Source organism: Chelon labrosus (assembly GCF_963514085.1).
Source record: "Chelon labrosus genome assembly, chromosome: 14".
Lineage (NCBI taxonomy): Eukaryota > Metazoa > Chordata > Actinopteri > Mugiliformes > Mugilidae > Chelon > Chelon labrosus.
In genome coordinates, this window is record NC_140347.1 from 16,843,365 (window position 1) to 16,870,346 (window position 26,982).

The 26,982-nt window shown below is 41.5% G+C and overlaps 1 protein-coding gene across 2 annotated transcripts in view; it reads right to left on the reverse strand.

Moving 5' to 3' along the window:
- The window catches only part of ptprk (protein tyrosine phosphatase receptor type K), a 109,524-nt gene that overhangs the window by 17,895 nt on the left and 64,647 nt on the right, over positions 1–26,982 (reverse strand). The window contains exons 9-21 of one of the 2 annotated variants that reach the window (XM_084560813.1): positions 24,850–24,962; positions 24,146–24,326; positions 14,144–14,326; positions 13,904–14,023; positions 13,692–13,801; positions 13,395–13,596; positions 13,186–13,291; positions 12,842–12,914; positions 12,382–12,504; positions 12,008–12,082; positions 11,788–11,824; positions 5,381–5,516; positions 2,166–2,195 (exon numbers count right to left, since the gene is read on the reverse strand). In XM_084560813.1, the coding sequence (XP_084416939.1) occupies positions 2,166–2,195; positions 5,381–5,516; positions 11,788–11,824; positions 12,008–12,082; positions 12,382–12,504; positions 12,842–12,914; positions 13,186–13,291; positions 13,395–13,596; positions 13,692–13,801; positions 13,904–14,023; positions 14,144–14,326; positions 24,146–24,326; positions 24,850–24,962 (1,489 nt within the window). The remainder of the gene's footprint in view (positions 1–2,165; positions 2,196–5,380; positions 5,517–11,787; positions 11,825–12,007; positions 12,083–12,381; positions 12,505–12,841; positions 12,915–13,185; positions 13,292–13,394; positions 13,597–13,691; positions 13,802–13,903; positions 14,024–14,143; positions 14,327–24,145; positions 24,327–24,849; positions 24,963–26,982) is intronic. The other variant, XM_084560814.1, reaches the window with a different exon arrangement.

Below are 26,982 nucleotides of genomic sequence, written 5' to 3' on the forward strand. Positions count from 1 at the left end.
CTTATCATCTACAGAGGCACAGGGGAAACTATTTACCAGCCCACTGTTACCATCATGTTAGTAGCAGGACTTGAGGTCATTCATAGTTCAGTGATGCGGGAAAGTGGGACACAACTTTTTAAGGAAAGATCCATTTCGAGAGATACCTGCTTTTTAATTTTTACGCTTTTTAAGAACAAGCACCAGCGCAGAGAAGAAAACCTTCTCTGTCACGAGACCGGTACCTCGTTAAAACTGCAGGGAAAATATCTTTAGAGGACTCAAACTGTCGAGCATGACAGAGCATGCAGGAACATTATGTACCCAGAGCCATATATGTACATCAGTTAGGGCAACAGAGAGATTAATTACCCACCTTCAGTGTAATTTGAGCTCCGACGTGAGGTTAAAAAACATGAGCGATGACCACTGGTCCATTTATACTGATTCACAACAAAGGAATTTGTGCCTGTTGCCAAACTGATGTAATGCACAGCTCTGACTTCTTCCCAGTAAACAGACAGAAAGCATGCCGTTTGTTGTTTCTTTTACCTCTTGACCCCCAAACACACCAACTCCACCTCTAACACCACACACACACACACACACACTCAGTAGAGACACAGATTAAAGTGTTGACCGGGTGTAGCTGTTTGTGTGTTGAAGTATTGTGCTATCTAACAGGAAACAGAAAACCAGGACAGAAATATGTACATACATATATATTATATAAGCCGCCATATGCTGTTGGCACTGTTTATGCTGTATGTGCGGGAGGAGAAGAGGAGGAGGAGGAGGAGGAGAGGCGGACGAGAGAGGTGAAGCTCAAACCAGACCTAGAATGGATCTTATTTTATGTAAGTTAAAATTATATAACTACAAATAAATATAATAAAATGTGAACTGACATTTACTAAAACTGAGTGAACCTGTCTAATCCCTAAAATCTCAGATTAGATGCTCCATATATTGCTGCCTATAAAATTGGAATACACTTTTTTCTGTATTTATCTAATCTCCTGTTAAATGTATTTAAATAGATGCAAGTTTGTCTTTCCATTTCCTTCGAACATCTTGGAAAAGCTCCTACTTCCTTCTAAACAGCGCTGCACTGATGGGTGTAACTAAAAAAGTCCAACAGTCATTTTTAAAAAATCCAAGCTCATCTCATTAAACCAAACTGTGCTACTTCAGAGAGAAATAAATCACATCAAAGACATTTTGATTCTATTTTACGGAGCCTTTAAGCTACATGAGTAGCTGTATTAGTCCTTCCTTAATGTTAATTACATCTAGTTTATTTGTTTGGTGATTATAGACAAAGGCCGGTTATAGGGGAATGTCCATAGATATTAATAAAAAGTATTAATCTGAGTTTCTGTTTGAAGTTTGAGTGTCTTTTAGTGCAAATGATCGATGCAGGATCCATTTTTGGCTGCAGCCAGTAGCAGAGTAGAGAAGGAAGCACCCACACCAAGAAGAGAGAACCAACACTAGAACTACATAAACTCAAGAGGCCACGTGTCCCAAAGAGAGCCGGTTTAGGTCCACTGACAGGAGAGGGACGAGCAGCAGAGTTTTTAAACCATGGTACCTGTGACTTGATGGGCGGATGGATGATAACATGACTACATGCACACAAAGAGCTACAAGTCACAAGTGCAGCATTCTTTTTTCAAATAACACGCTTGGGGCCCGTGTCGTCCCACTTTGGCCTGCTTTGATCTGGTCTGTGGCCGAGCTTTGGCCTTTCGTAAGCTTCAGAGCAACTTTGGAGCATGTAGAGGACACCGGGGCTGAGGTCAATTCACTATGAGTTCAGTCCTTGAATTGAATGAATTCCAGCGTTGCTACTTATTTCATTTATGTCTTTATGATTTTAGATCAGAAACCATCACGATTCTCTGTTTTCAGAAGGTAAAAATGATTGGAAAAACATGGATCTTGATTAAAAGCTGATTAAAACTGACTGACATGGAAGTGAACTGACCCCCACCCCGGCAAGGCGTCAATGAGGATGGCTTTGGCTGGTTGGTCAGAGCTGAGAATGTGTTTTCGTCTTGAAAAAAGTATACTGCATCTTTAAAAATAACAACAACTAGCCACTAATAATAATAATAATAATAATTCGCCCAATAAGGTAACAGCAGCTGGGTGAGCTGATTGTTGATTGGTTGTTTACTTACAGGTAATAAGAGTATGAATAGTAGGTCCTCCTGGGGTTGTGAGCCAATCAGAAAGCAAAGAATGAGACACAAGGGAATAATGCAAATTAGGACAATACTGTCCTGTCTCAACCAGTAACAACAGAAACAGAAGAAAACACCCTTTGATTGCTAAAACTTGAGGGTCATGCAGGGGAGGGGAGGGGGTGCCATAACACCTACGGGCCCTAATTGTTTAAAAAAAAAAAAAAGTAAAAACCCACGTTTAATGCTAAATAAATGCTACAAAACAAGCTGTGAAACTTAAATAACATCAAGGAGCTATCAGTATAAACCTATCGACATGCAGTCTTTCTTTCTTCACTCCTGGATTTTAAAATATTCATGCAATAATTTTAAAGCTACGTTGATTGTAACTGTGACTGGACAGCCCATGATCAGAGAGTTAGCCCTAATCAGCCAATGACCTTCTCCACTCCACTATGAATACGTTAAATATTCGGTCAAAGCTATCCCGTTTGTAACACCAGGCCGCTCGCTTCCTGTAAAGCAAGCATGATGTCATTGCGATGTCATCATGTCCCACCATTTTAAAGATGCAGTATTGTTCAGAGTGGTTTAATGACAATGAAGATTGATCTCCCCAGAAACCTTTATGGAAGAGAAGGATCTAAAAATAACCCCCCATGAGGGTGACATACAGTAAAAATCACAACGTTGTATCACAAATCTGTGCAGAAATAGCAGATTAACGTCTGTTTCCACGGCTCGAGAGGCTCCTGATATCAGTCTTTTCTCCCAGGATGTGAAAACGTCTCACTGCTGTCATGAGTTTGTCAAAAATCCTGACTTGGTAAAGACCTATGTGTACAGTCAAACTATTAATGCCCTAACTTTAATCAGTTAACATCACACACTTCTTTACGGCAGTCCTTTTATCAGCGCTCCCTCGTGTTTAGCCGTCTAGCACATTTATTTGTAAAACCTATAGTTCAAAATGCAGACAGTAAAAGACATTAAATCCGCACAGTGTTCCAGGGACAGATAATGTTCGGCTTGTAACAGCGACCAGGCCACTGAGCTCACACTGGTTTCAAACAGGCACAGCTTCTGCAGTAAATTTCAAATAGAACATCTACCCTTCACTTTAATCTCCGGTTATCATTTACAATTACACTTTCACACTAAAGCTGCAGCATGAATGCAGGCCCACACAAATTAATTACGCAAATGAGAAGAAGCGCACGGGGGTCAGGGACTGCAGGAGCATAGTTCTCTGGTGACGGGAGTTCATTACTGCCTTAATTTAATGTCTGTAATTGTTTTTGATTTGCTGAGTGAGATCATGATTAGTGGGTAATTGAGATCCTCTGGAGCCTCTGGCAAGATGCAGTTTTCTGAGTTCAGATGAAATCATGAGCAGTACCTTCTTAAAGTGATGTTCACCGATCAGGCACAACATTATGACCACTTTCCTAATATTGTGTAGGTCTCCCTTGTCCCTCCAAAACAGTTGGGACACATCAGAGAATGGACATGGGCCTTCTGAGGGTGTCCTGTGGTGTCTGGCAACAGAATGTTGTTAGTGGGGGCCTTTGGGTCCTATGGGTTGAGGGGAGGGGCCTCTGTGGAGCATCCCACAGATATTTGATCAGTTTAAGATCTAGTGAATTTGGAGGTCAGGTCAACACCTTGTGCTGTTCTTCATGGTTTTTTTTTTTTTTTTAGTTGTTCGTAAACCGGTTTTGTGTGTGTGTCTGTGTCAGGCTGCATCCTGCTGGGGATGGCTCCTGCCATCAAGGAGTGTCATTGCTATGGGGTGGGGGTGCCTCGTCTGGTCTAGGTGGGTGCTACATGTCTAAGTAACATCCACATGAATGCCAGGTCCAAAAGTTTCACATCAGAACAGTGAATTGTCACAAGATGGTTAATGTTATTTACTTCTCCTGTCAGTGGTCATAATGTTGTGGCTGATCGGTGTATGACAGTCAATGGGTAAACTAAACTATTTATTATTATATTATGGCAAATTCCTAATTATTTCTTCTTTTTTTTTTTTTTTTAAGTGAAACGTCACATTTTAATTGAAAGATTGAGGGAAGGAAAAACATGTTCAGCAACAGTTAATTATTACACACATGCACTCACATTTACATGAGTTACAAACACACTGAAGTATGTACACACATATATAATTAAACCTCCCGAAACCTCAGCAACTCATAGGTTCTGATCAATACTGAGCAAATCTACAACACCTGCACAGGCAAGTTTAAAGCATTTAGCTATTAAATTAGCCAATATACCAGTATATATATATACTGTATATCAGAAAAAAAAAACTGCACTATTTCTTTTTATTGTGACTGTAAAATTCTTTCTTGAAATATTCAATACTCATTTCTGCCTTGATCTATTGCAAGAACTGAGCTTCAGCTGTTGTGTCGTGTTCTCATGCTGTGGATGTGTTTAACCGCCACATGGTGGAGCTCTGCACCAAATTAACACAACATGAGCTGAAATGTCACAGCGACACCAGGATCGGTTCAGATCCCTCTCAGTGCTACGCTGTTGTAGAAGTAAAAGTTTATATCTGTTTATGTGTCATTTCTTCCCTTCTTATGACAGTCTAATACAGAAATACTAGTTTATTGTCAGCCAGCTCTGACAAAATGTCCTTTTCTGTCCTTTTCTAACTCACAGATAGTGGCATTTTCTCATTTCACTCTTGTTAGTTAGTTTTGTTTCCTTGGGAATCTCTCTCCCTGTCGCCCTCTGTCACATTCTCACTTTAGTCAACTGTTCGGTGTGTGGTTTGATTCAACAGCTGTGATGTACAACAACAACAACAACAACAAAAAAATAATAGCATCCCCTGTGAGCTTTCTTGCTCTAAATCAGAAAGGACTTTCTAATTCTGGAAACATCTTATTTTCACACGGTTGTTTGGAAACCCTTAAAAACTTCAGGGAGCGATCAAACTGGTTCTGAAGGGAGATCAAGGTTTATGGTGGATGGATGGAGGATGGTGTTATACTACAGCAAGTACTGGACCAACAAACAACAAGAGATGTGGATTCAGGAGCACATATCTGTGTGTCTGTGTGTTTTTGTATCTGCATGCGTGTCGGCGTGTACGTTCAGTATCAGTCATGTAATTATTTGCCGTCATCATTAAACTCCTCATCAGAGCTGATTGATTTGGGGGGTGTGGTCGGGCGGTGGGTGCCACTCACCTCTTCTTGACCAACAGGATGGCCACAAGCACCAGGAGTATGAAAACGAGAACGCCGGCGCTGATCCCGGCGATTTTCACCACCCGGTCCGTCTGCTTGGCGGGGTCAGGGATGACTTCTGGCTCCTCTGTAGCGCCTGAGGGACAACGACGAGAAAACAAAATAAGTAACGTGGTTCAAACACGAGTCGTACAGATCTAACCTCGCAGAATACAACAGATTTTTTTTTTGTCATTATTTAACAACAATGGGTTGTGGACTTCTGTGGGAAGCTTTAAGGATGAAGGAAAACTAAAATGCATAAAACTTTTTTAGTTTTCTTTTCAGCGGGCTTGCAGTGTTCATGTTTGAGATGAAAAAATATGTCTCTCACAGTGTAACCGCTGAAATATCCCTCAAAAAAACTACTAAAAGCTCTGTGAGCTTGTGGTTGCTTTTGTGCTATTGTACTCTTATTCATAACTGGATCATCCTTGACCAATTTTTTTAAAAAAACGGGTACCTGCCAATATCTAGTTTCCACTTAATTTCCTTTCTGTGGACAAACAAAGAGTTTCTAGCTTTCACTGAGGCTACTTTAAAGGACAGCTGGTTGCAGACAGCAGCAAGAACACTCCTCCAGGGTGACCTGTAGTTGCCTTCGGGTGCCAGTAGTCACTTTTAAACCCTGCTACTAAATTACTGCTGCTACTTCTATGTAAAACAAAAGGTCCCCTCTAGAGGCAGTGGTAGATTTGAACGAGATCTGACCTTGCTATAGCCCGATCAGCCACAACATTAAAACCACTGACAGGAGAAGTAAATATCATTGATCATCTTGTGACAATTCAATGTTCTGCCGAGAAACTTTTGGACCTGGCATTTGTATGGATGTTACTTAGACATGTAGCACCCACCAAAACCAGACCAGGCACCCCCATAGCAATGACACCCTTTGATGGCAGCAGCCATCCCCAGCAGGATGCAGCCTGACACAGACACACACACAAAAAACCTGAAGAACAGTACAAGGTGTTGACCTGGCCTCCAAATTCACTAGATCCCAAACGGATCAAGTATCTGTGGGATGATCCACAGAGGCCCCTCCCCTCAACCCATAGGACCCAATTGCCCCCACTAACAACATTCTGTTTTCAGACACCACAGGACACCCTCACAAGGTCCATGTCCATTCTCTGATGACTCACAACTGTCTTGGATGCACAAGAGAGACCTACACAATATTAGGAAGGTGGTCCTAATGTTATGCCTGACTGATGTACACTGTGGATATGAAGGGCTCATTCCAAGCTGAGAAAACTACAATAATTATATACCAATGAAAACATAATCATGAATACTATGTTCCATTTCTGCTAATACAGCCTTCACACTTTTCCTTTGAGAAGTCAGACAGGAGTAACTTAAGGGACTGAATGACTAAAAAAACAGCTGTCCCTGAGCTTCTGACTTTAATCAGAGTAAGGTAAAGTGATCATACTAAACCACCCAAACCTTCTGTTGAAACAAGAAAGCCAAACAAAACCAGACATCTACGATTTGCAGGAACCTGGAACCTTAGCATACCATTTGAATTCAGCTCAGTTGTGCTGACTATACGCCGGCCAAACAAATGATGTAGAAAAGTGTGCCATCTAAGAGCCGGAGGAAATGTTTGTTTTCTCTGAAGGAGCCTTTACAACATCGGAGGAAGCGGGGAGCTCGACAAAAGAATCCAAGTTCAAGTGGTTTAATCATCCCTGCGCCAAAAGATCAGGTAAATATCAAGTCTCTAAATATTCTTTGTAAAGAAAAAAAAGCACAAAATGTCATGGTAACTGTCAATTATGAGGCAAATATAGCCAAACGTTTTATTCAACGAGGTTATTTTGGCTTACGGGCTGGATTGTTGAGGTAAATTCTTCATTAACGTGGTTGTAATGAATCTGCTTCTACGGCTTACAGTATATTATCTGAACATTTGAGAGCAGATGTTTTGTGGTTGACTCCAGACTTGAAGTACGAAGAAATATACTGAAAACAAATTAGTAAGCACGGAGATATAACCCTGTTAAAAGGCTGTGGCTGAGCATCAAGTGGAAGCTGACAGTGTTTACCCCTGGCCTGAACCTTCGTCTGGAGCGGGGCCAGTTGAGCTGAAAGCATTTTTCAGCTCTTCATTCATGTTATTTTATCATCATCATCACCTGAACCGGTGAACTCTCTGCACACTCACAACTCCTACTCCCAGCTGCATTCACGCTGGAGAAAAAAATAAATAAAATAAATAAACACTGCACATACACAAACAGAGGAATAATCAATTGTCTGTGGGCCTTGCGCCCTTTTTCTGTCTATTTCAGGTTATCCTCGGCGCCACGCTCTCGTTGGGAAATGTTTTTTTGGAATGCAATTTGACCGCAGCCGTCCCAACGTTCCTGCACCAATGTCACCGCATATTACGCGTAGTCAGACTCATTTCTGCTCCTGATGACTTCGGAGAATTGACCGAACTCCCTGATTTCGTCTGTTTCTGATATAATTCGCCAGCGATGTTCCAGGCAGAGCGCAGTTTAGACGCCGTTGATCACGGACGGACAGTCAACAGAAGAGACAGAGAGCATCTGTTTCCAGCCTCCCAAAGCTCTGCTTAGCGATCCGATCTCGCAGCGACGGGAACAGTTCATACGACGCCGTGAGAACATTATTATGTATTATGATAATCCAAATAATCCAACTCAAAGACATATGCACAAAACTCAACATAATGCAACACATCTATCAAACAATAATCCACTTCTAATGCTAAACATCAACAAGATCAACATAATCTCCTCCTCCCTCTCTTCATCTGAATCAGTATTTTGTTATAAACGTGTTTGCCAAAAAAAAAAAAAATTGAAATGCCTCCATCCAGCCTTATGCAACAACATTTGACAGGAACACGGTGACTCAGTGTCAGTGATAAATGTTGCCTTTAAAGGATGAGGTAGGCATTATCCTTTCTCCGTCAATTTTCCATGTAGAGACCAAATCCGACAATGCCACAGCTTGCCCGAGCTCCCATGATCCTTAGCGTCCAATCTGTTGATTGGTGATTAATGCAAACTGTTTTTAGGTCTCTATCTTCAGCTGTGAAGAAATACACATCTGAGTAATTACAAGAGGAGTCATTCACGTGTTTTGAATAGTTTCTGAACTCTGATGCAGAGAGACATAAACTGTATCAGGGTTTTGCTACACTTAATACTCACTGGGATTAATGCATTGTTATTTTAGGGCTTTGAATGGGATTTTTAAGCTTTGTGAAAATAGAAAACACTTAATATGAATCATATTGAATACACCGATCAGGCATAACATTATGACCACCTTCCTAATATTGTGTAGGTCTCCCTTGTGCCTCCAAAACAGTTGTGACTCATCAGAGAATGGACATGGGCCTTCTGAGGGTGTCCTGTGGTGTCTGGCAACAGAATGTTGTTAGTGGGGGCCTTTGGGTCCTATAGCTTGGGGGGAGGGGTCTCTGTGGATCATCCCACAGATACTTGATCAGTTTGGGATCTAGTGAATTTGGAGGCCAGGTCAACACTTCATGTTTTTTTTAGTTGTTCCTAAAGTGTTTTTGTGTGTGTGTCTGTGTCAGGCTGCATCCTACTGGGGATGGCTGCTGCCATCAAGGAGTGTCATTGCTATGGGGTGGGGGTGCCTGGTCTGGTCTGGTCTAGGTGGGTGCTACATGTCTAAGTAACATCCACATGAAGGCCACGTTGAAAAGTTTCCCAGCAGAACAATTAACTGTCACAAGATGATCAATGTTATTTACTTCTATTTTACTTCAGTGGTCATAATTTTGAGGCTGAATTAGCGTTGTGGTTGATTATTTCCTTTTAATTTTGCGCTTAATGACTACAACAAAACACTTGTTTCTTTCCATCAGTTGTGAGGCCGAGCAGCCATTTGAGGATCACGGGGGGTGGGGTGGGGGGCGCAAGAATACATAAAACAGTAACAATCTTTAAAGTGTTCTTAGTCTGACCTCATAATGTCGGCTGTAGCTCTTAATGTCTGTAAAAGGATCCAGGTCAGTACACTAACCCACCCAGCCACAAACACCCACACACAAAACACCCTGGGGCAGCAGTGACAATACACAATACATCAGATGACCTAATAGGACCACCATCACTTAATCCTCCCTCCCGGATGCACGGTTGAGTGCACACACACACATGTAGCGGGACGGGAAGGGAAAAGATGGGACAGTCATCTGACCTCTCTGTCCATTAGTGTGTCCGCCTCCCTTATTATTAAAAAAAAAAATCTAAAATCCTCTCTAAAGTCTTTCAGCTTCTCTCAGGCCTCCCCAGGCTAAAAAAAAATAAAATATTGAGTGTCATCGTGTTTTAGCTGCCTTTAGGTGAAGTTGACCACCTGTTCAAGCAATTCCTGAAATATGTTGAGCGTGGAAAGTCAGCAGTTTCTCACATTTTGACTTATTTTAGTGTGGAAACATGATGAAACCTTACAGCACTGGACTGACTGAACAACACCTTTGTCCTATCTTATAAGACCAAATAACCATAAGACTGTGTGCTCACATGTTTAACTTGTAGATAACCTGTAAAGTTTTGTTAATAAGGGTGTTTCTTTTCACTGAAAGCTCTCGGCACGACACTACACAGCACAGAATTTATAGCCTGATCTAGTTTGCAACGGCCGTCCCTTGATGGGTCTTTATACAAAGGCTTAATCAACTTAACTTATACAGCCATAATGATTCACTGAACAATCATTACGGCTGATTGTCCTCAAAGCGGTGTCACTTTTATCGTGTGGTCTTTTACGAGTCTTCTGCAGAAGGTCGAAGCGATTGGGTGCAGAGCAGCATCGTACTCTGACTTACCTTTTTGCCACCACAGTAACAGCTGAGTGGAGAGGAACTGAGGTGAAGTGGAGTTTATACCTCTGCGGGACATACATGCCGTAATCTACCGTCGTAACCTCTGGCTAGCTCTGTAAAAACGCCACCCAAACGCTAGTCTGCGCTGTGTCTTTCTTGCCAGTTGGGTTCATTTTTGTTTCTACTTCCTGCTTCATTTTAAACAACGGCGAATGAAACTTTTGCGGAAATTTCGCAGAAATTTCGCCGAAAACAATTCATAGTAATCTTTGTATATGTAACCTTTGCTCGATGTGTTCCATCTTTATTGATCAAAAACAATCAATTCTAAATTTGCGGAGATGGAAAAGCAGCTTGAAACACTAAAGCGGAAAACATGCTACTACCAAGTGGACCAATCACAGCTCTTGAGGTCTGCGTCGCCGCGGTGCGTAGTTAGGGGAGATGCATGTCAGGCTACGGCGCCGGAGTCTGCGTAGGGTCTGCATTGTCGCAGTAGCCTCTGTGTCAACTTAACGCAGAAGTACTGTATAAATCACCTATTAGTAACAAGGACTTGGAGTAATAACTAACCACTAAGGTGTGATTCTGTGTTGATTCCACACCTTAGTGGGTGTTCTGTGAAAGCCTATTCCCTTATGTTCACAAACAGCTTGGATTGTCTGTTGTTTGCTCAGTAATGACTGCAGTCTCGTCACGTTTCAAGCAATTACATCAAACTGCGTCGTGTGTCCAAAGAAACTTGCTTAAGACAAATAGTCCTGAAAATCTTCACACTGCAGTCTCAGTTTTAGTGAAGCCTGTTTTCATTCAACTTTTCACCTCTGTTTTCTTTTCTTTTCTTTTTTTGCAGTTCTACAAACTTACTCGCCAAACAAACACTAAAATGCCTTCACTCTCCTCTGAAGCTCAACACCACCGACAGCACAACAGCGTGGGATTGTCAATTTCATTGAAAAAAACATCCAGTATTTTTTTCTGTTTATCCCCGTTCTTACGCCACGCTGCTCCAGCTCTGATCCATCGGCCGCATTTCTAAATGTCTTTCCTCAAACAGCGTGTGTGCGCTTTCATGTGTTTTTATGAGTCTTGTGTGCGCTTTTTCCCAGGGATTAACTCCACGCCGTTTAAAGCCCGGCTGATAATCTATCAGCATATGGCTACTGGTGAAGACCCGACCTTTAGACTCACGTAATAAATGTTTTCTGTCCCTAAAGTGGTCAAATATCATATTGTCATCTCTAATGCTCTTAATGCAAAAATGAACACAACCCCCAAAAGGATCAGATTGTAATATATACTGTATCAAAACAACATTAATGAGCAGGAAAAACACAGAGATAAACAGATTAACAGCAACAGAAGACGGCTGACCCGACTACATAAATAGAAATACATGATTTGTAATATCAAAAGTATTTTTTCTCAGCAGCCAAATGTGGAAAACATCTGTACCGTCTGAGCTGTATCTAATTATCAAAGTAACACTAATTTACAGTATTTATAGGTGAGAGTGTTAGCTTACGTTTAGCTGCCAGCCTCAGACACTGCGTCTTAGTTTCCTGAAAGAAAAGAACAAAAAGAAGTCACACAACACACCAAAGAGAGTAACTTTGCTTATTTTTGAACACATACACGAAGTATATTTACTGAAAGCAGCTTCCGGGTGAGAGGTATGAGTTCACTGTGTGTTCAGTGTGCCTGCATGTGACCAAAAAAATAAATAAATAAAAATGTGTATTTACCCTCTCCGTGCTGCTAACAGCTTGAAGATAGATGTTGTAGTTCTTCCTCGGAGCAAGCGGCGGATTCCAGAAACCCTGGGGAGCAGAAGGAGGGATCGGTTTAGCTTTATACGAGGCAAAATATGCAGATTGTCAGCAACAGAGCTATGCTGATTAAAAATAAATCACTTGTATTACAATATGGTATATTAAAACAAACCGACTTCATTTCCCACATTCCTGTTACCCTGGTTCCTGCATGGCGCTGCACGTACCTATATACTGTATATATTTTTTTTTAAGCTTACAGAGATTTCTATTTGATAAGCTTATCTCTTCATCTGATTTTCGCTGCAGTATGCAGAGATACATGTTGTTTGGATAAAAAGACTTGCCTGATATGTCTTGTTGTCTCCCACAGTAAAAGGGAGCGGCTCCGGCAGGTTGCTGGGGGACAGCTGGGCGGCATAATAATATGGGGATCCACCGCTGGATGCGCTGTGGTAGGAGACGGGCACCTGGGGAAGTTGGGGAGTTGCTTACATTAAATGCAATAGACGGGTTTAAAAAAATGCAATGTGTATATATAGTTAAGCTGAAGATCCTTTCTGCAAATAAAACGTATGCTTCAAAAACTATACTGTACATTTAAATAAAGATATGTCTATACGTCTGGCTGAGAATACAATATATTATAGAGCGAGGATCGATAGGTCTATAGAGCCCAGATGTGGCAACCTACCTCTTCTTTGGAATTAAACTCTTAGAACTCTTGGAATTAATTATAATGTATGCTGGCACATTAATACATGGATACTAGACGGGTTTTGTACGCATGAGCGGATCAATAGTCACCTCATAACAGTCAGAGGAAGCCTGGCGACGTGTCCGCTGAGGATTCACTTCCTCCACCACAATCTGGTATGCACTGTAGACAAGGAGACAAGGTAAGTAAAGTCAGAATTTATGTTTTTGTTGTTTTCTCTAACACACTCAAGGCAAATTAAAACATTTCAGTGTAGTTAAATGTCATGTCCATGTGGTTTTGCCAATTTAATTACAGTTATTTTTTTATGTCTGAATATAATAACTGGCTGTACAGTAATGTTCAAGCGTAACTGTAAAGCTGTATTTCTGTAAAATAAACCTGTAATATTGTTTATTTTATGTGTAATGGCTGGTGTGGATGATAGAAGTACCTTATAGGTGCGCCCTTTGCCTGGGCAGGTTTCAGTAGGACAGTGATAGTGGTTGCAGTTTCGTTCAGAAAGGCCTCAGACCCATCATACTCATCTATTGTCGGGGCTGAAGAGAGAGTTTGAGTTAGCGTAGCACACCCTCGCGCATCAAAATATGTTACTGAAGAATATTTCTCCCAACAACACACTTATTTAAATTTATTTTCTACCTGAAATATTAGTAGTCACGTTGACAGTGGTCGCGGGGCCGAACCCTTTGGAGGTAGATGCTCGTATAGAGAGCTGATACGTGACACCTGGGTGGAGCTGGGCAAACGTGTACTGGGTGGCGTTCGAGGGCAAAGACACCGTGAGTCCCGGTCGTTGCAGAGGAACCGATGGGTCAAATGAACGCACGCCGCTGTAGCTGATCTGAAGTGGAGCAAAGAGAGGGGAAACATTTTTTTTTTAAAACATTTTTTCGTAAAGGAGCAAGCTGCTAGTTTGTTTCCTTCTGGTGATAGTACCTCATACTGGATGATGACTCCATTGGGTTCAGTTGGTTCCTTCCAGTAAAGACTTAATGTCTCTTCAGAGGGCGTGGCCTTAAGTGACTGACTGGGAACTGCACCTGGAACTGTTAACACACATAGACCAAAACATTGCATTCAATTAATGCAAACAAACACATTTTAAAAGAGAAGTAAATACGTAAATAATTAAATATGTTGTCTCGCACCATCTTCATCAGTCTGTATGATGGTCTCGTCACTCTCTTTCCGTCCCTCGGGGTTGGTCAGAATCATCTTCAGGCTGACGTTGGTGTAGGGCGGCAGGTTTCCCACCAAGTGGCGTGGTGCTGAGGGGGAAAGGCAATGACAAAAATGTGACAATGAATCATTATTTATTATTTAAGTATACCGTATGAGGTATTGGTTTATCAAGCGGTACAAATCCCTGCGTCGGTGTTGAGCGGTACCTTTAGGATCCATGTCCAAGCAGTCGGCTTTGCTGCGGTTGTTGGCAGTCATGTAGTGGTAACAGATGGTTACATTGAAGGTGTGACAGCGGGTGATGTTGTAACCCAGCGATTCCCAGTCCACTGCTATCAAACGAGACCTGGTCTCTGCGATCTTCAGCCTCTTAGGAGTCCGCATGGGTTCTACAGAGAAAGAGAACAGTACGTCTATAAGGCAAGGAGAAGATTTATGATTTGTACCATGATTATGAAGCAAATGGACCTGAGTGTTGAGTAAGACAAAACAAAAAGGCTTTAACAAACACCCATTTATGCTCGACGCTGCCATTCAACCATTTCCCAAATGCAATAACTTATACAAGGCGCATCTTTGGTTTCCATCTTTTATGTGCATTCAGACCGTTATTGTCAATATAATCTACTTTCCCTACTCCCTGTCCAGGGCTTTAATTACCTTAACTGGCTCATTTAACTGGATCAATAACCTCTCAGTCCCTACGCACACACATTTACAAGAAAACACTACAGACACCAAACCAAGCTAGAACTGCTCATATGAGTCCCAGGCAGTATATTTACATGAACCTACTTCTGCTTCCTCAGCCATTCAACGTTAAGGGCCACCTCTCAAGCAGGGGTATACACTTGAACATATTGTGGCGACCCATCAACTTGGAGGATTTGTTGCATTCTGCAAGAAAGCTATTATCTTTAGGACCTGCCAATCACTGAGTTATTTCACAAGGTACGGGAACCACTTCTCTAACTGGAGAAGAGATCGCTCAATCAAGAAGGACGTTTTTACTCCAGAGGTTGTAACTGTCTATTGAAAAGCCTTTATCACTCACACAGCAGTGACCATTTCACTTCACCCTCCAGGGTAATGTAGAGCAAATACTGCAGCATCAGGGTATAACTGAAGGCAGGGGTAAAATATTTACCAAATAGGTGTATTCTCAGAAGTAGGGATCTACTCGTACGTTTTTGATTCAAGTACACATATCACTGGTGAAATATCGTCTTTTACCATTATTTATTTCATTATTAGATTATCCAAGTGTATGTATTAACCCTTGAACTAATCTCTCTTCATTTATTACTCCTAAAAACTTACAAAAAAGACACTATATGATATCCAATCTCTTATAGCAACATTAAGTCACACTAAATTAGAGTCAGACTATTCATCTGCTGAAATGTCTGCTCTATTTGTGAAGTCTGAAATCTTTACAAAACGTTTCACATTACATTTCTGTGGGTTTAAACAATGGTCAACAAACATTTTATTCAGTTTATTCTATAGCGCTACGCCACAGTGTTTCTCTGCAAAGCTGAATTACTTATTTAGTAAGTAATACTAGTGACTATAGCTGTGGGACAACAGATGTAAAAGCACATCTAATAGAGTATATATATATAACAAGTACAAAGTGAAATGAAACTGAAATACTTCAGTCAAGTATTTCAAGCAGCTCAAACTTCTCCTGCCTACAAATTATTAGTGAGGAGTTGCTTCGCTGTCCTTGTGTCCCTGACGTAGTCATACACATCATCTGAGCACAAATGAGTTGACTTGGTTTACAATAAAATGGCTCTGATTGGTTGTAAGACTATCCACTTGGATGCAAAACTAAATCTAAATGGTGTGTTACCAGACTCATATTCAGATAAGAATTGAGTCTGGTAACACCAGGCTAGCCAAGTCGAGTACTTAGTTTCCACTACATTTCAACAGAGTATTGAAGACAAAAATCTATAAGCTGAGTTGAAGAATCACAAAGGCTGCTTTGATCAAGCTCAATGCATCAGTACCAAACTCTGTTATTGACTGCTCTCATTGGCTTTTGAAATCCACACACTGAAGTCATGAATAAAGAATGAATATATTATTTTTTTATCATAAATTGACATCACATTAATATTCAGTCCATCACATGTTGACGTTTTTCATCTCTTTTTTTGTCTGCCTCGCTGTAATCCACCTGCTCCCTTATGTCCTTTTTTTAATAAAAACAGCTCACCTTAAATAGAGACGCAAGCCTCTCCCCAGACCCCTCCTTGTCTTGCTCTGTGTTTTTCCCTGGGTCTTCCTCTCTCAGAGGAGACAACACAAGGACACAAACTTGTCGCTCCCTCTGACAACCCATTATCTGCCTGTCACTCACAACACACATGCGCAGACGCTAGACTCTCACACCGGGTTATTACCCAAAGACACACATGGGCTTTAGGTTGTGACAGAATCAAGATTAAATCTGGGCAGCGCGTGCCTAGGTGTGTGTGTTTGCCTCAATAAAACTTCTCATAAGAATTCGTCGTCAAGGGCAAACACAGCCCTCACATATGCTCCCCAACGCGCACACACACTGAGCTGTAAGCAAAACACAAACATGTCAGGTTTGCTAAATCGTTTAGATATAAATATCTCACTAATAATAAAGTGACATATAGACAGAGAGTGAGGAGACGTGAGAGAAGAGAGGAGGCAGTACGGGTAATTGTCTCCTGAGCAAATATTACTGCTGAGCTGTGTGTGCGTATATGTGTGCATTTGTAGCTGAGGGGGTCAGAGCAATTCATTTTAGCTTCAACCTGTTATTGGATGGTTGACATTTAAATAGAGCAAGAGGGAGACCGGCTGCTTTCTACTCGTCTGTCTCCTCCTGTAGTTGTCTCTTCCTCTCTGTCCCCTCTCCCCTGTTCAAATCAATACTTGTGATCTTCACCATAAACCCGGCTATTAGGATACACACAAACATACACACAAACACACGCACGAACACAGCTAGGGCAATGTAATAAATTGTATTGATTTCAAGGTCTCTAGATGCTAACACTGCTTCACAGTGAGATGGTTTTCAACATGGAATTAAAGCAAAATATACGACCAGCGCATTCACACACGTTTGTATGGGTAGCTTTGTGAGGACATTCATCGATATAATGCATTCCCTAGGCCCTTAAGCCAACCATCTCAACTAAGTGCCTAACCCTAACCCTAATGTGCGGTTTAAACCTCTGCGTCAATTTGACGCCGTAGTCTGACGTGCTCCTCCCAGACCACACAAGCTGTGACTGGTTGGCTTGGTAGTAGTGTGTTTACCCTTTAGTATTTCCAGGCTGCTTCTCCATCTCCGCAGTTTTCTAAACATTTGTATGACTCGCATTTGGCGAAATTTCGACGAAAGTTTCAGCCGCTATTGTTGAAAGCGAACCAAGAAGGAGAAACAAAAATTAACCCGACTGGCAAAAAAAGGCAAAGTGCCAAGTAGCATTTGGGTGTCGTTGTTACAGAGCGAGCCAGACTGACGAGCGCACAAGTATAAATGGCTTGCAACGGCGTAGGCTACATGCGTAGATTAAACCATCTATCTCCTTCAGTACTTTAAATGAGCCTTTACCCTGATCCTAGCCAGTTTTAACCCTCAAACATCCTTGTAAAGAACAGAACCAGCCAAAATGTCCTCACTCCAAAGGTGTAAAACTAAACACTGGTCCTCAGAAAGATAGCTGTACAAGAGCGCACACACACACACACACTGAAACGGCCGTGTTTCGATCACTTCAGAGGGCATTACATTAATTTCCTCAAGACGTACACTTACCTTAAATCATAAGCCCTAACATCTCAAGGATTTGTGTTACTGGGGCCTTTGGGTCGCAAGACGGGTCCCCATAATGTGACTGTGTATAAAAATGTATGTCTTCACAACACACAAAATCCCATTCCCCTCCTGAACCAATAATGCATTGCTGCTTATCTCTGTCTATTTACTGTACGTTCTGAAAGCAGGTAGAGAGAAAATTATAAGGGTAGACACTGATAAAAGAAAGAAAGAAAGAAAGAAGGAAAGAAGCATAGGAACAGAATGAGGAACAGTGTAAAAACAAAACCATGTGTGGAAAAATGAAACTGGGTCTGGAGGGAGCGAGGGACAGATAAAGGGAGAAGAGCGAGAGAAAAAGATGAGAGAGGGAAAGAAAGGGACAGAGAGGTGGAGCGGGTAAGAGCGATAACTAGTTTGGAATGCGGCCAGAGTCGAGCGGGACCCGGTCCAATAGTGAGCCACAGAGGCTGCCTTGTCCCTTTCCCCCTCCTCCGGTAAGCAGACAAACGGCTGGATTCATATTGGAACTAAAAGGCTTTGTTCTCCACAGATGGAGCTTTGAAAGCGGCAACAATACCAATAAACACCAACAATAACACCAATGATGGAAAGCTTCATATCAGCAGAATCCAGAGGTTGGATTTAAAGAACGTAAGAACAAAAGGAACGGAAACTAAATGAAATAGGACTACGTTGAAGGCAGCAAAGCACATGTCCCTCAACATGAAGCGCTAGGAAGAGCCAACAAATATGCAGCTTTAAAACCGGAAGGGGGCTTAAGAGAGAAAAAAAAAAAAGAAGAGAAGAAAAGAGGAGAGGAAAGGGGAGAGGATAGGAGGAGGGGGAACAGAAAAGGTTGACAGGAGATGTAGCTAAATCCAAGTTAATCTGTCCAATTAGTTCCTGGTAATCCTTCTACTTTCATGAGAAAGACAAATGAAACTCCATCCATTCATTCTGTCTCTAATTTCTCTCAGCATGCGCCCGTCTCTTTCTGGGCCAGATTTAAGTACATAAAAGGTGCAGATTTGCACGGCACCCCTGTTTTCAATTTGCGCTTGCAAGCTATATGGATTTTAATGCTTTGCAAGTTTCCTATGCAGAGTCAAATTATGAAAGAAGGAGCAAGACTAGGACAGCTGCAGCCCTAAAATACCTTTAAATGAACTTTAAATTATTAACACACCTTGTGGGTACACATGGGTAAAATAAAAACTCAAAGCCAACATTTACAGCAATGAGGAATGAGTCATTGAACCGGTTATCACCAACGTAATGTAAAGAGCAAAATAAGATGCGAGAGAGGCCTAAAAAGATGGAGACTGGAAATGCAGTAGTTGGAGTTGGGACTGTACCAAAAATGACTCCTGCACAGATATAACATTGGAGGGGACTTCTAATAGTAAGGGAGGCAGATTTTATTTTAGACCATTCCCAGTTGTTGTGGTCACTGTAACATATGGTTACATTCCTGGGGAACTGCCGTCAAGCTATTGGGTGGCTCCAACCCAGAACTATTTATCTAGCTTAAATGGAAATTAACGTTTTTTTAAAACCTGGACATTATTTCTGGCATAAAATACGTTCGTTTACTTGATACAGGCAATAGCACTAGCGTATCATAACAAAATATTGGTGAAATGAATGAGTTTCGCGGCAGATAACGCGTTATTTAGAGGCTGCATTTCGGTGCCCCATTCACTCTCACTATATGGATATACGCGGATCTAAATATCGTCCGAATGACTCCAAATGACACCAAAGTTATATGGGTGAGTAAACGATCGTATTTTATGCTAGAAATAAGGTCCAGGTTGTAAAAAACGGTAATTCCCCTTTAAATAAAAATACAAGAATTGTCAATCCAACAGCTCAGTCCAACAAGACTCTCGTTATTCTCACTGTCTCTGACTCTCAGTCTAAAGTCCTGCTCATGTACATCTCCAGAAACAGGTAACAAATAATGCATACATGTGTTTTTTTTAAACTAGTGTGGCACTGTCACTTTAACCTACCGTCCTCATACAGGAGTAAATCGTGCATTCGATTTTGACTGTTTCGTGTGTTGAACATACAGTCGTTTGTCTAGTGTGGGGTTGACTCAAAATAAACTTCAGAGTCTGTGAAAATGGAAATTTCATCCAGCTTTCACTGCAAATTCAAATTGATTGTTGGTTTTGACATTTTTATGGGACTGGATAAATAGAAATGAAAAAAAAAAATAGATGTCATGAACATGTTCAAATTGTATACTTAAAAAAATAGTGCTACAACAAAATAGCTACAACTCTACTTCTCCCTGTTTTTTATTTTATTTTAATTGATGTCAAATTGGCATAATATCATAGATGTTTTCTTTAAAACACATGGCGGCATGTCATAGATGTTTCTACACAATACACAATACAGGTTTTTCATGCCTCACTGAACCTGACTCTTAGAAAAACGTGACTCTTAGTCAAACCATTAAAATTAACCATAAATGACCAAATGTATGTGGACACCCAGATTATAACAGACTGGAACACACACAGTAAATAATGACCCTGTGTCCGTAAATCTACTGGCTGCTATTTCAAGGGCCTGACCCTTAAAGTGTTGTACTGCTGACTGACCGTGTGTGCATCTCCGTGTGTGTGCATGTGTGTTTATTTTCACACAAGAAAGAAGTACACACGATGTATTGTGTGTGATTCCGACAACATCACCGCTTGCCGTGTCTGGAAATGTGTGTTTTGTGATTCCATTCTTCCGCAAATCCAAGTGATGCTGAGTTTGTGCAACATACGACAAATACTGTGAGTCTCTTGAACTGTGTGTGTGTGTGTGCGTCTGTCTCTTAGGCTGTCTCTCTATCTGTGTGCTCTGTGTATATGTATGTGTGTGTGTGGGGTTGTGTGTAACCTGCCATGACCGAGAGGTTTTCAGCAGATAATTCAGGGTTTGGATTAAAAGCTACTTCATCACATTCTTCTGCGCGTACACACACATCACAAAAACACACTTCCAAGTTGATTATTTTTCACCCTTCAGACAAGAGCAATACATCATCACAGGAGAAAAATCTAGACGAGTTGGAGAGCAGAGACAGAGGGAGCATGAGAAAGAAGCAGAGGCAGCAAAGAAAAATGCAGGAAAGGAAGACATGAAAAGAGACTAAAGAAGAGAGGAGAGAAAGAAATGAGATCCATCCTGTTATCATATCAATTGCTCGGCAGTGTGTGTGATGTCTGCTCAATATTTTATTAACTTTATTGGTTTTTAATTAAACTGTGATTTGTGTGACGGCATGCTCGGGCTTACGCCTGATGTTTGTGCACACATTTTCCGGCGCCAGTGTGTGCGTGCACGTCTTCATTACATTGTATTAAACTGAATATTCAGTAAACTACAGGTGGTGGGATCAGACAAACCTAACCAAACAGAAAAAGCACAGGAATCATTACCATTTAAATAACATTTCCACCCGGTGTCTGCGTGTGCCTCACTCTCACAACAAATACAAACACGCCCAACCCGTTGCCAGTGCTGTGTGCGCATGTTGTGTGTCTGTCTTTGACTGGAAGCAGAAAGATATGAACAGGAAGGAAACTATCACTAAAATAAAAATACAGTCCGCAGAACACAATACTAACTGTACAATAGTTAGTTTCATTACATAGTGATACAATTCATTCATAAGGAGTTGTGGCTAATCCGTGCACTCTTGTATTTGGCATTTATAGCAATTGTAAGTGCTCTGTTAAGAACTCTACTTAGTTTTTACATTGTAACGCAGATGTTTTACCAGAAAGAGACAAAAATGCCATTAAAAAACAATTCTCTCCACTGGCTTTGTATTGCCTTATATTACCTTAGCCACTCACGCTTGCTAGCAAAAAGAAGAAGAAGGGTTTTTGGCTGCTATATTGCTGTAAACTGTGCTAAAGTGTTTCCACAGTATGCAGCTTGTGATATAGTGGAATACTGGTAAATGTAGAAAGCTGTGCAATTATTATGTTTGCAAGTTCCTTAGCTAACTACAGCGTCTTGCTAACACTCAGCTAACATTAGCTGTTAGATACAGAGAGCTCAAATAATCCTTTGGCATTGTGAAAGCTAGTGTTTTGGCTAGATACGAGCACGTAGCAAAGGACGTCATTTGTGCTCTTCTATCTTTCATCAGTAGAGCTGCCACGGAAGGTGCTCGCCTTCAGTGTCTCATCCGTAGACTGTGTATAAATACGGACAACATGTCGCCACTTCCTTGCCTTGGCTAAACTGACACTATTTTTCCGGGGATATGGCGCCATCTTGCGAGTTTGGAGCCAGAGCACGGTCCGAGAGTGGAGCCACGCGGAGCCACGATATCGATGACCCGCCAACGCTTCCACCAGACTCGCGTTTTCGTTCAGTTACTGCTACGCTCTGCTCTACCTCCATCAGTTTTTTTTTTTTTACATCTCTCACGGCCCCATTGGCATGGCAACAGGTAGTCAGCATTATGTCACATCTTGTTACTATAGCGTCATATAACTAACTAAAACAAAACTTATCCAAAAATTTGACACGTGAACATTCATCAACGTTATATTAACTACCTAAAATGACAGGAACCATCCTTGAAAAAAAAAAAATTGACATATACTTTAGTGTTTTATTTTGGCCCAACACCCATCCACTAACATGGAGGAGGTGGAGCTTATGACCTATACTGCAGCCAGTCACCAGGGGGAGCTCTACTTGCTTTGGCTTCACTTTTGAGGAGCTGTTCCAAGTCCATCTTTATACTGTCTTTAGTCTTACCCAAGGACACTTGTGGAGGTATGTGGAGGGGCCAGAGATGGAACCACCAATCTTGCGATTAGTGGACAATCCACTTTATGTGTTGTATAAACTGCCATAAAACTACAATGTGTGCAGTTGTTTTATTTCCACTTTGTTTTAAAAATTGAGCATGTGTTCCCAAGGAATTAATGTGAAATAGTCTCACGTGTTGGCAACTTATTTAAAATCATGATTTGCTGCAGTGCTACTGCCTTAAAAACATTTGATTCATGACTACATGTCAGAAAACTGCTCTAAAGATAAAAGATTTTTAGACAATTTCCCCTCTGATCATCACTCTTAATCTTATTATTGTGATTATTTTCTTGTCAGTAGGCAACAAGTGTTCACAAACACGGCGTGAGTTGATTTAATTCTCTAAATTCATAAACACATTTTGCTGCTTTGGAGTGTTATCTGGGCATTATGTGGAATTACAACAATGAGCTAACGTCTTGTGCTTGAATGAGTAGAAGAAGATTAATTTCCTCTTCCTGTCAAACAGGAAACTGTTCAATACATGAGTCGCCTGAACAAGTCTACGACTTCCTCTCTGTCAATAAACACAGAGACACACACGAACACAATCTTTCACCCTCCCTCCCACACACACACACACACACACACACACACACACACACGCACACACACAGGTTGGCAGACATCAGTCAGACCCTGTGGTTATGAGTTTTCATCTCTCTTCCATTTTCATTCTCCAGTTTCATCATTCTCTCGCCTCTTGCACTCTCTCGCCCAACTCTCTCCCCATTCTCTCCTCTCTTTCTTTTCCAGCCTTATTGTTTTTCATCATCTCTCCATCGCTCCCCGTTCTGTTTCTCATTCAAGCTCATTGCTTTTATTTCTGTCTCTTTCTCTCTCATATCAAACCTCTCGCGCTTGCTCCGTCTCTCTCCCCCAGGCTAGCTGTGTTTATATTTCAGTCGTTTATTTCTACAAATGTCAGACAGTGTTTCTGCCCTCCGTCTATTGATCCACAGAGAGCGAAAGGGGATGGGGGGGAGAGAGAGAGGGGCGGAGAGAAAAGGGGGGAAAGCCAGCGACGAGGAACGAAGCAGAAAGAAAGATACATTGGAGGAGGAACGGGGGAGATGAGAGAAGCGAGGACGCAGGAATGAGGTGAGAGAAGTAAAAAAAAAAAAAAAAAAAAGAAGCAGGACGAGAAGTGATAGAAGGTGGAGAGAGCCTCCAGTATTTTAATCACTCTTTCTCTCAGATCACTGAGCAACTACAGACTGACTCAGGCTTTTCCCTCCTTTCTTCTCCAATTCTGCACCACCTAGTTGCTCTTCTTGCCTTCTCATCGCACAAATATCAACCACAAAAATATAGATGTCAAAACAATAGATGGACAGATCGATAAATAATCAGACAGGCTTAGAAGAAAAAAAAACTGTGCATGAGAGAAACCTTTGACTCTAGATCTAGTTTACCACGTTTTAGGGTAAGAGAACAAACACGTTTATTAAAGTATAAAGAGGAAGGAATTTATTATAATGATAGGGTAGTGGTGGAAACTTTACTGCGTGGGTTTTTTATATAGGTATATATAACAACAAGAGTGTCCTACCTGCACATTTGGTCCTCGTAATGAGCGGTGGTCCAGCTTTGCCTGTCCCTCCCTCTCCCGGTCTGGTTAGCAACACTCTGATCTCATACTCTGTGTCTGGGTCAAGGTGCCATAACTTGTAGTTGGGAGAGTTCACGGCGTGAGTCTCGATCCAGCTGCCTGATGTCATGCGGTACTCAACCTGCAGGAATCATACATATAATGATTATACAACTGTTGGGTATTAACTGTCATTGTCCATTGACGATCTAAGCATTCTCTTAAGGTCAGTCTTCTGGTCGGGAATAAAACCACTGCTAAATATTTAGTCGCTGAAAAACCTTAAGAGCCCGCATTTAAAAGTTACTTTTTAAGAAATCACTGCGACACAGGAAAGACATTTCAGTAGATGGTGCTTAAGAAGCATAAGGAGGGAGAAGTCTCTGAGCTTGTCTCGCTGCTGACAGATGTGGATGAGGAAATGCATTCTGGATCATACACAGATGTTGCCGCCTATGTCACCGCAACATCTGACTTGTGCGTCACATTACAACACAGGGTACAGAGCTTTACCGTACCGTGAATGGAAATGATCTTGGTATTACATTGCCACTGACTGAACTTGATGAACTTTGACTGAACGCAATCGCTTCGATGCCTCACTCATCACGTCATTACATAGATTTTACAGCTTAAAAACATCCCGTGTCTTGTAAAGAACTTACCTCCTTCAGTATTATAGGTCCGTCTCCAAATATGGAGTTAGCGTTGAGCTGAATCAGCAGGTACGTAGGGCCGACCCCGAGCAGCTGGGGCGGCGCAATGGGGTGAGGAGGCTCTGAGGAGAGAAAGCAAATGTCACACGGTCATGAAAGATGGTTTCAAAGCGCCTCAGCAGAAGAAGGAAACACACTAAAACAAGGCCTGTGGTTACACTTTCAGAGTTGTGTAACCATGATGGTCAATTGATTAGTTTAACATGTGTGCTCATGCAAAGGACTACAGAGAAACACGTCTTTTCACTCATCAGTATATTTGCTTCAGTCTTCTTTCTCATCTTTACTTTCTGACCAAGAATATTACAGAAATACATTTTACTTCTAGGACTCTTTTGTAGATACACTTCACATAACAAGCTTTAGATTCAGTTACTTTCATCCAACAGCAACTGTGGTGGCTGTGTTGTTTCACGCATTTATACACTATACATCAAAAGCTTCCCACCTTCAAAGAAAGAAACTGGAGGGCTTTTTATTGGGAAGCAGCTTCAGGAAATGTCAAACACAGTGGCCGGTACTTTGAGTCCTTTTCAGACATAGAAGGTGTAAATTGAATCATCTTATCTATTCAGACAAAAGTGTCTTTTACAGAAATGCTTATGCAAAGAGATTAATGCTACTGCAACATTTTGCATCTGGTACGCAAGCAGGAGTGCACGTGTGAATCCTGCGCAATTTGGCAGACGTTTCCCTGTCGTCTAAGGTTCGGAGATACAAGCATTTATGTGACTCGTCTACGGCAAGATTTTGGCCAAAGTTTTAGTCGTCATTGTTGAAAGCGAAGCAGGAAGTGGAAACAAAAATTAACCCGACTGGCAAAAAAAGACACAGCTCTGACTAGGGCTTGGGTGGCGTTTTCACAGAGCGAGCCAGACTGACGAGCGCACAAGTGTAAATAACTTGCACCTTCATAGGCTACGTGAGTAGCTTACGGCGCCTATGACCAGCAGCACCCTAAATGAGCCTTTACTGAGCCCCTCCACCACCCCGGCATCCATCTGCAGTCTCACCACTAATATTTACTCTCAAACATCTCTGTGCAAATATATATTCTACGGGCAGTGAGGAGGTCAGAGTATGCCCTGTTCGTAAAGGTGTTCAGTATGTCTTTACCTAGATAATTGTCTGCTAACTGCAGTTAACAGAGTCAATACATCTAGAGATTTGCTTCATGTATCAGAACACGTGGGTGATTTTCTATTTCTTTTTTTTTTTTACGTATAGACATAGCAAGGAAAAACATAAAGGAATAATAGCCTTTACGTACTTGGATAAAATTGCACAAGTGAACTGTATTGAAATAACTAAACCACTCTTTTATAGTTTACATTACATCCTTGTATTACAGTCGTGACGCACCCTCTGAATACATTATTGTCTGTATGAACGTAGAAATGTGACGGATGTGTGATGGTTCAGGGTCGGTCAGATCAGCGCCAACTGTCACACACGTGTGTGATTGGCAGTTTGAAAACACACAATCTAAAAGTGCATCAAATATTCATCTGCTTGACACATATACACACACACACGCGCACACACACCACCCATCAGTGCATGAATCCATCACTCTCCCCACACACGCACTGTGATCTGTCTTTCATACAGTAAATCATTCAGATTTTATCAGGCACATTCTCAAACACACTATCAGGCGCTGTTGTTATCAGTATTCAGATAGGAAAATATTCCTTCTTTTTTTTTTTTTTTTAGCATTCCAGCTTCAATCACATCATATCAAAGAAAATCCTGTTTAATCTAAATTAAATGTGTGTGTTACCGTGCATGCTCCAATAATGGCTATATTTTGCATTACTGTCGCCTCTAGTTTTCTGTGTGCGCTGAGTGTGGCTGTCAGAGAGGTGCACGCTGGGAAGTGTCTTTTTAGCAACAGATGAAACACTGAAGTTTGACAGCACATGCACATGTGCAACCACAGACACACACAAACACGCGCACACACGCGCACTCACAAACGGGCCGACCAGATAATGAATGTTGAAGCGACTTCAGAAAACCAACAACGTCAACAACATGTCAGCTCGCAACGCCGTCAAATAAACAAAGTAAACAACAACA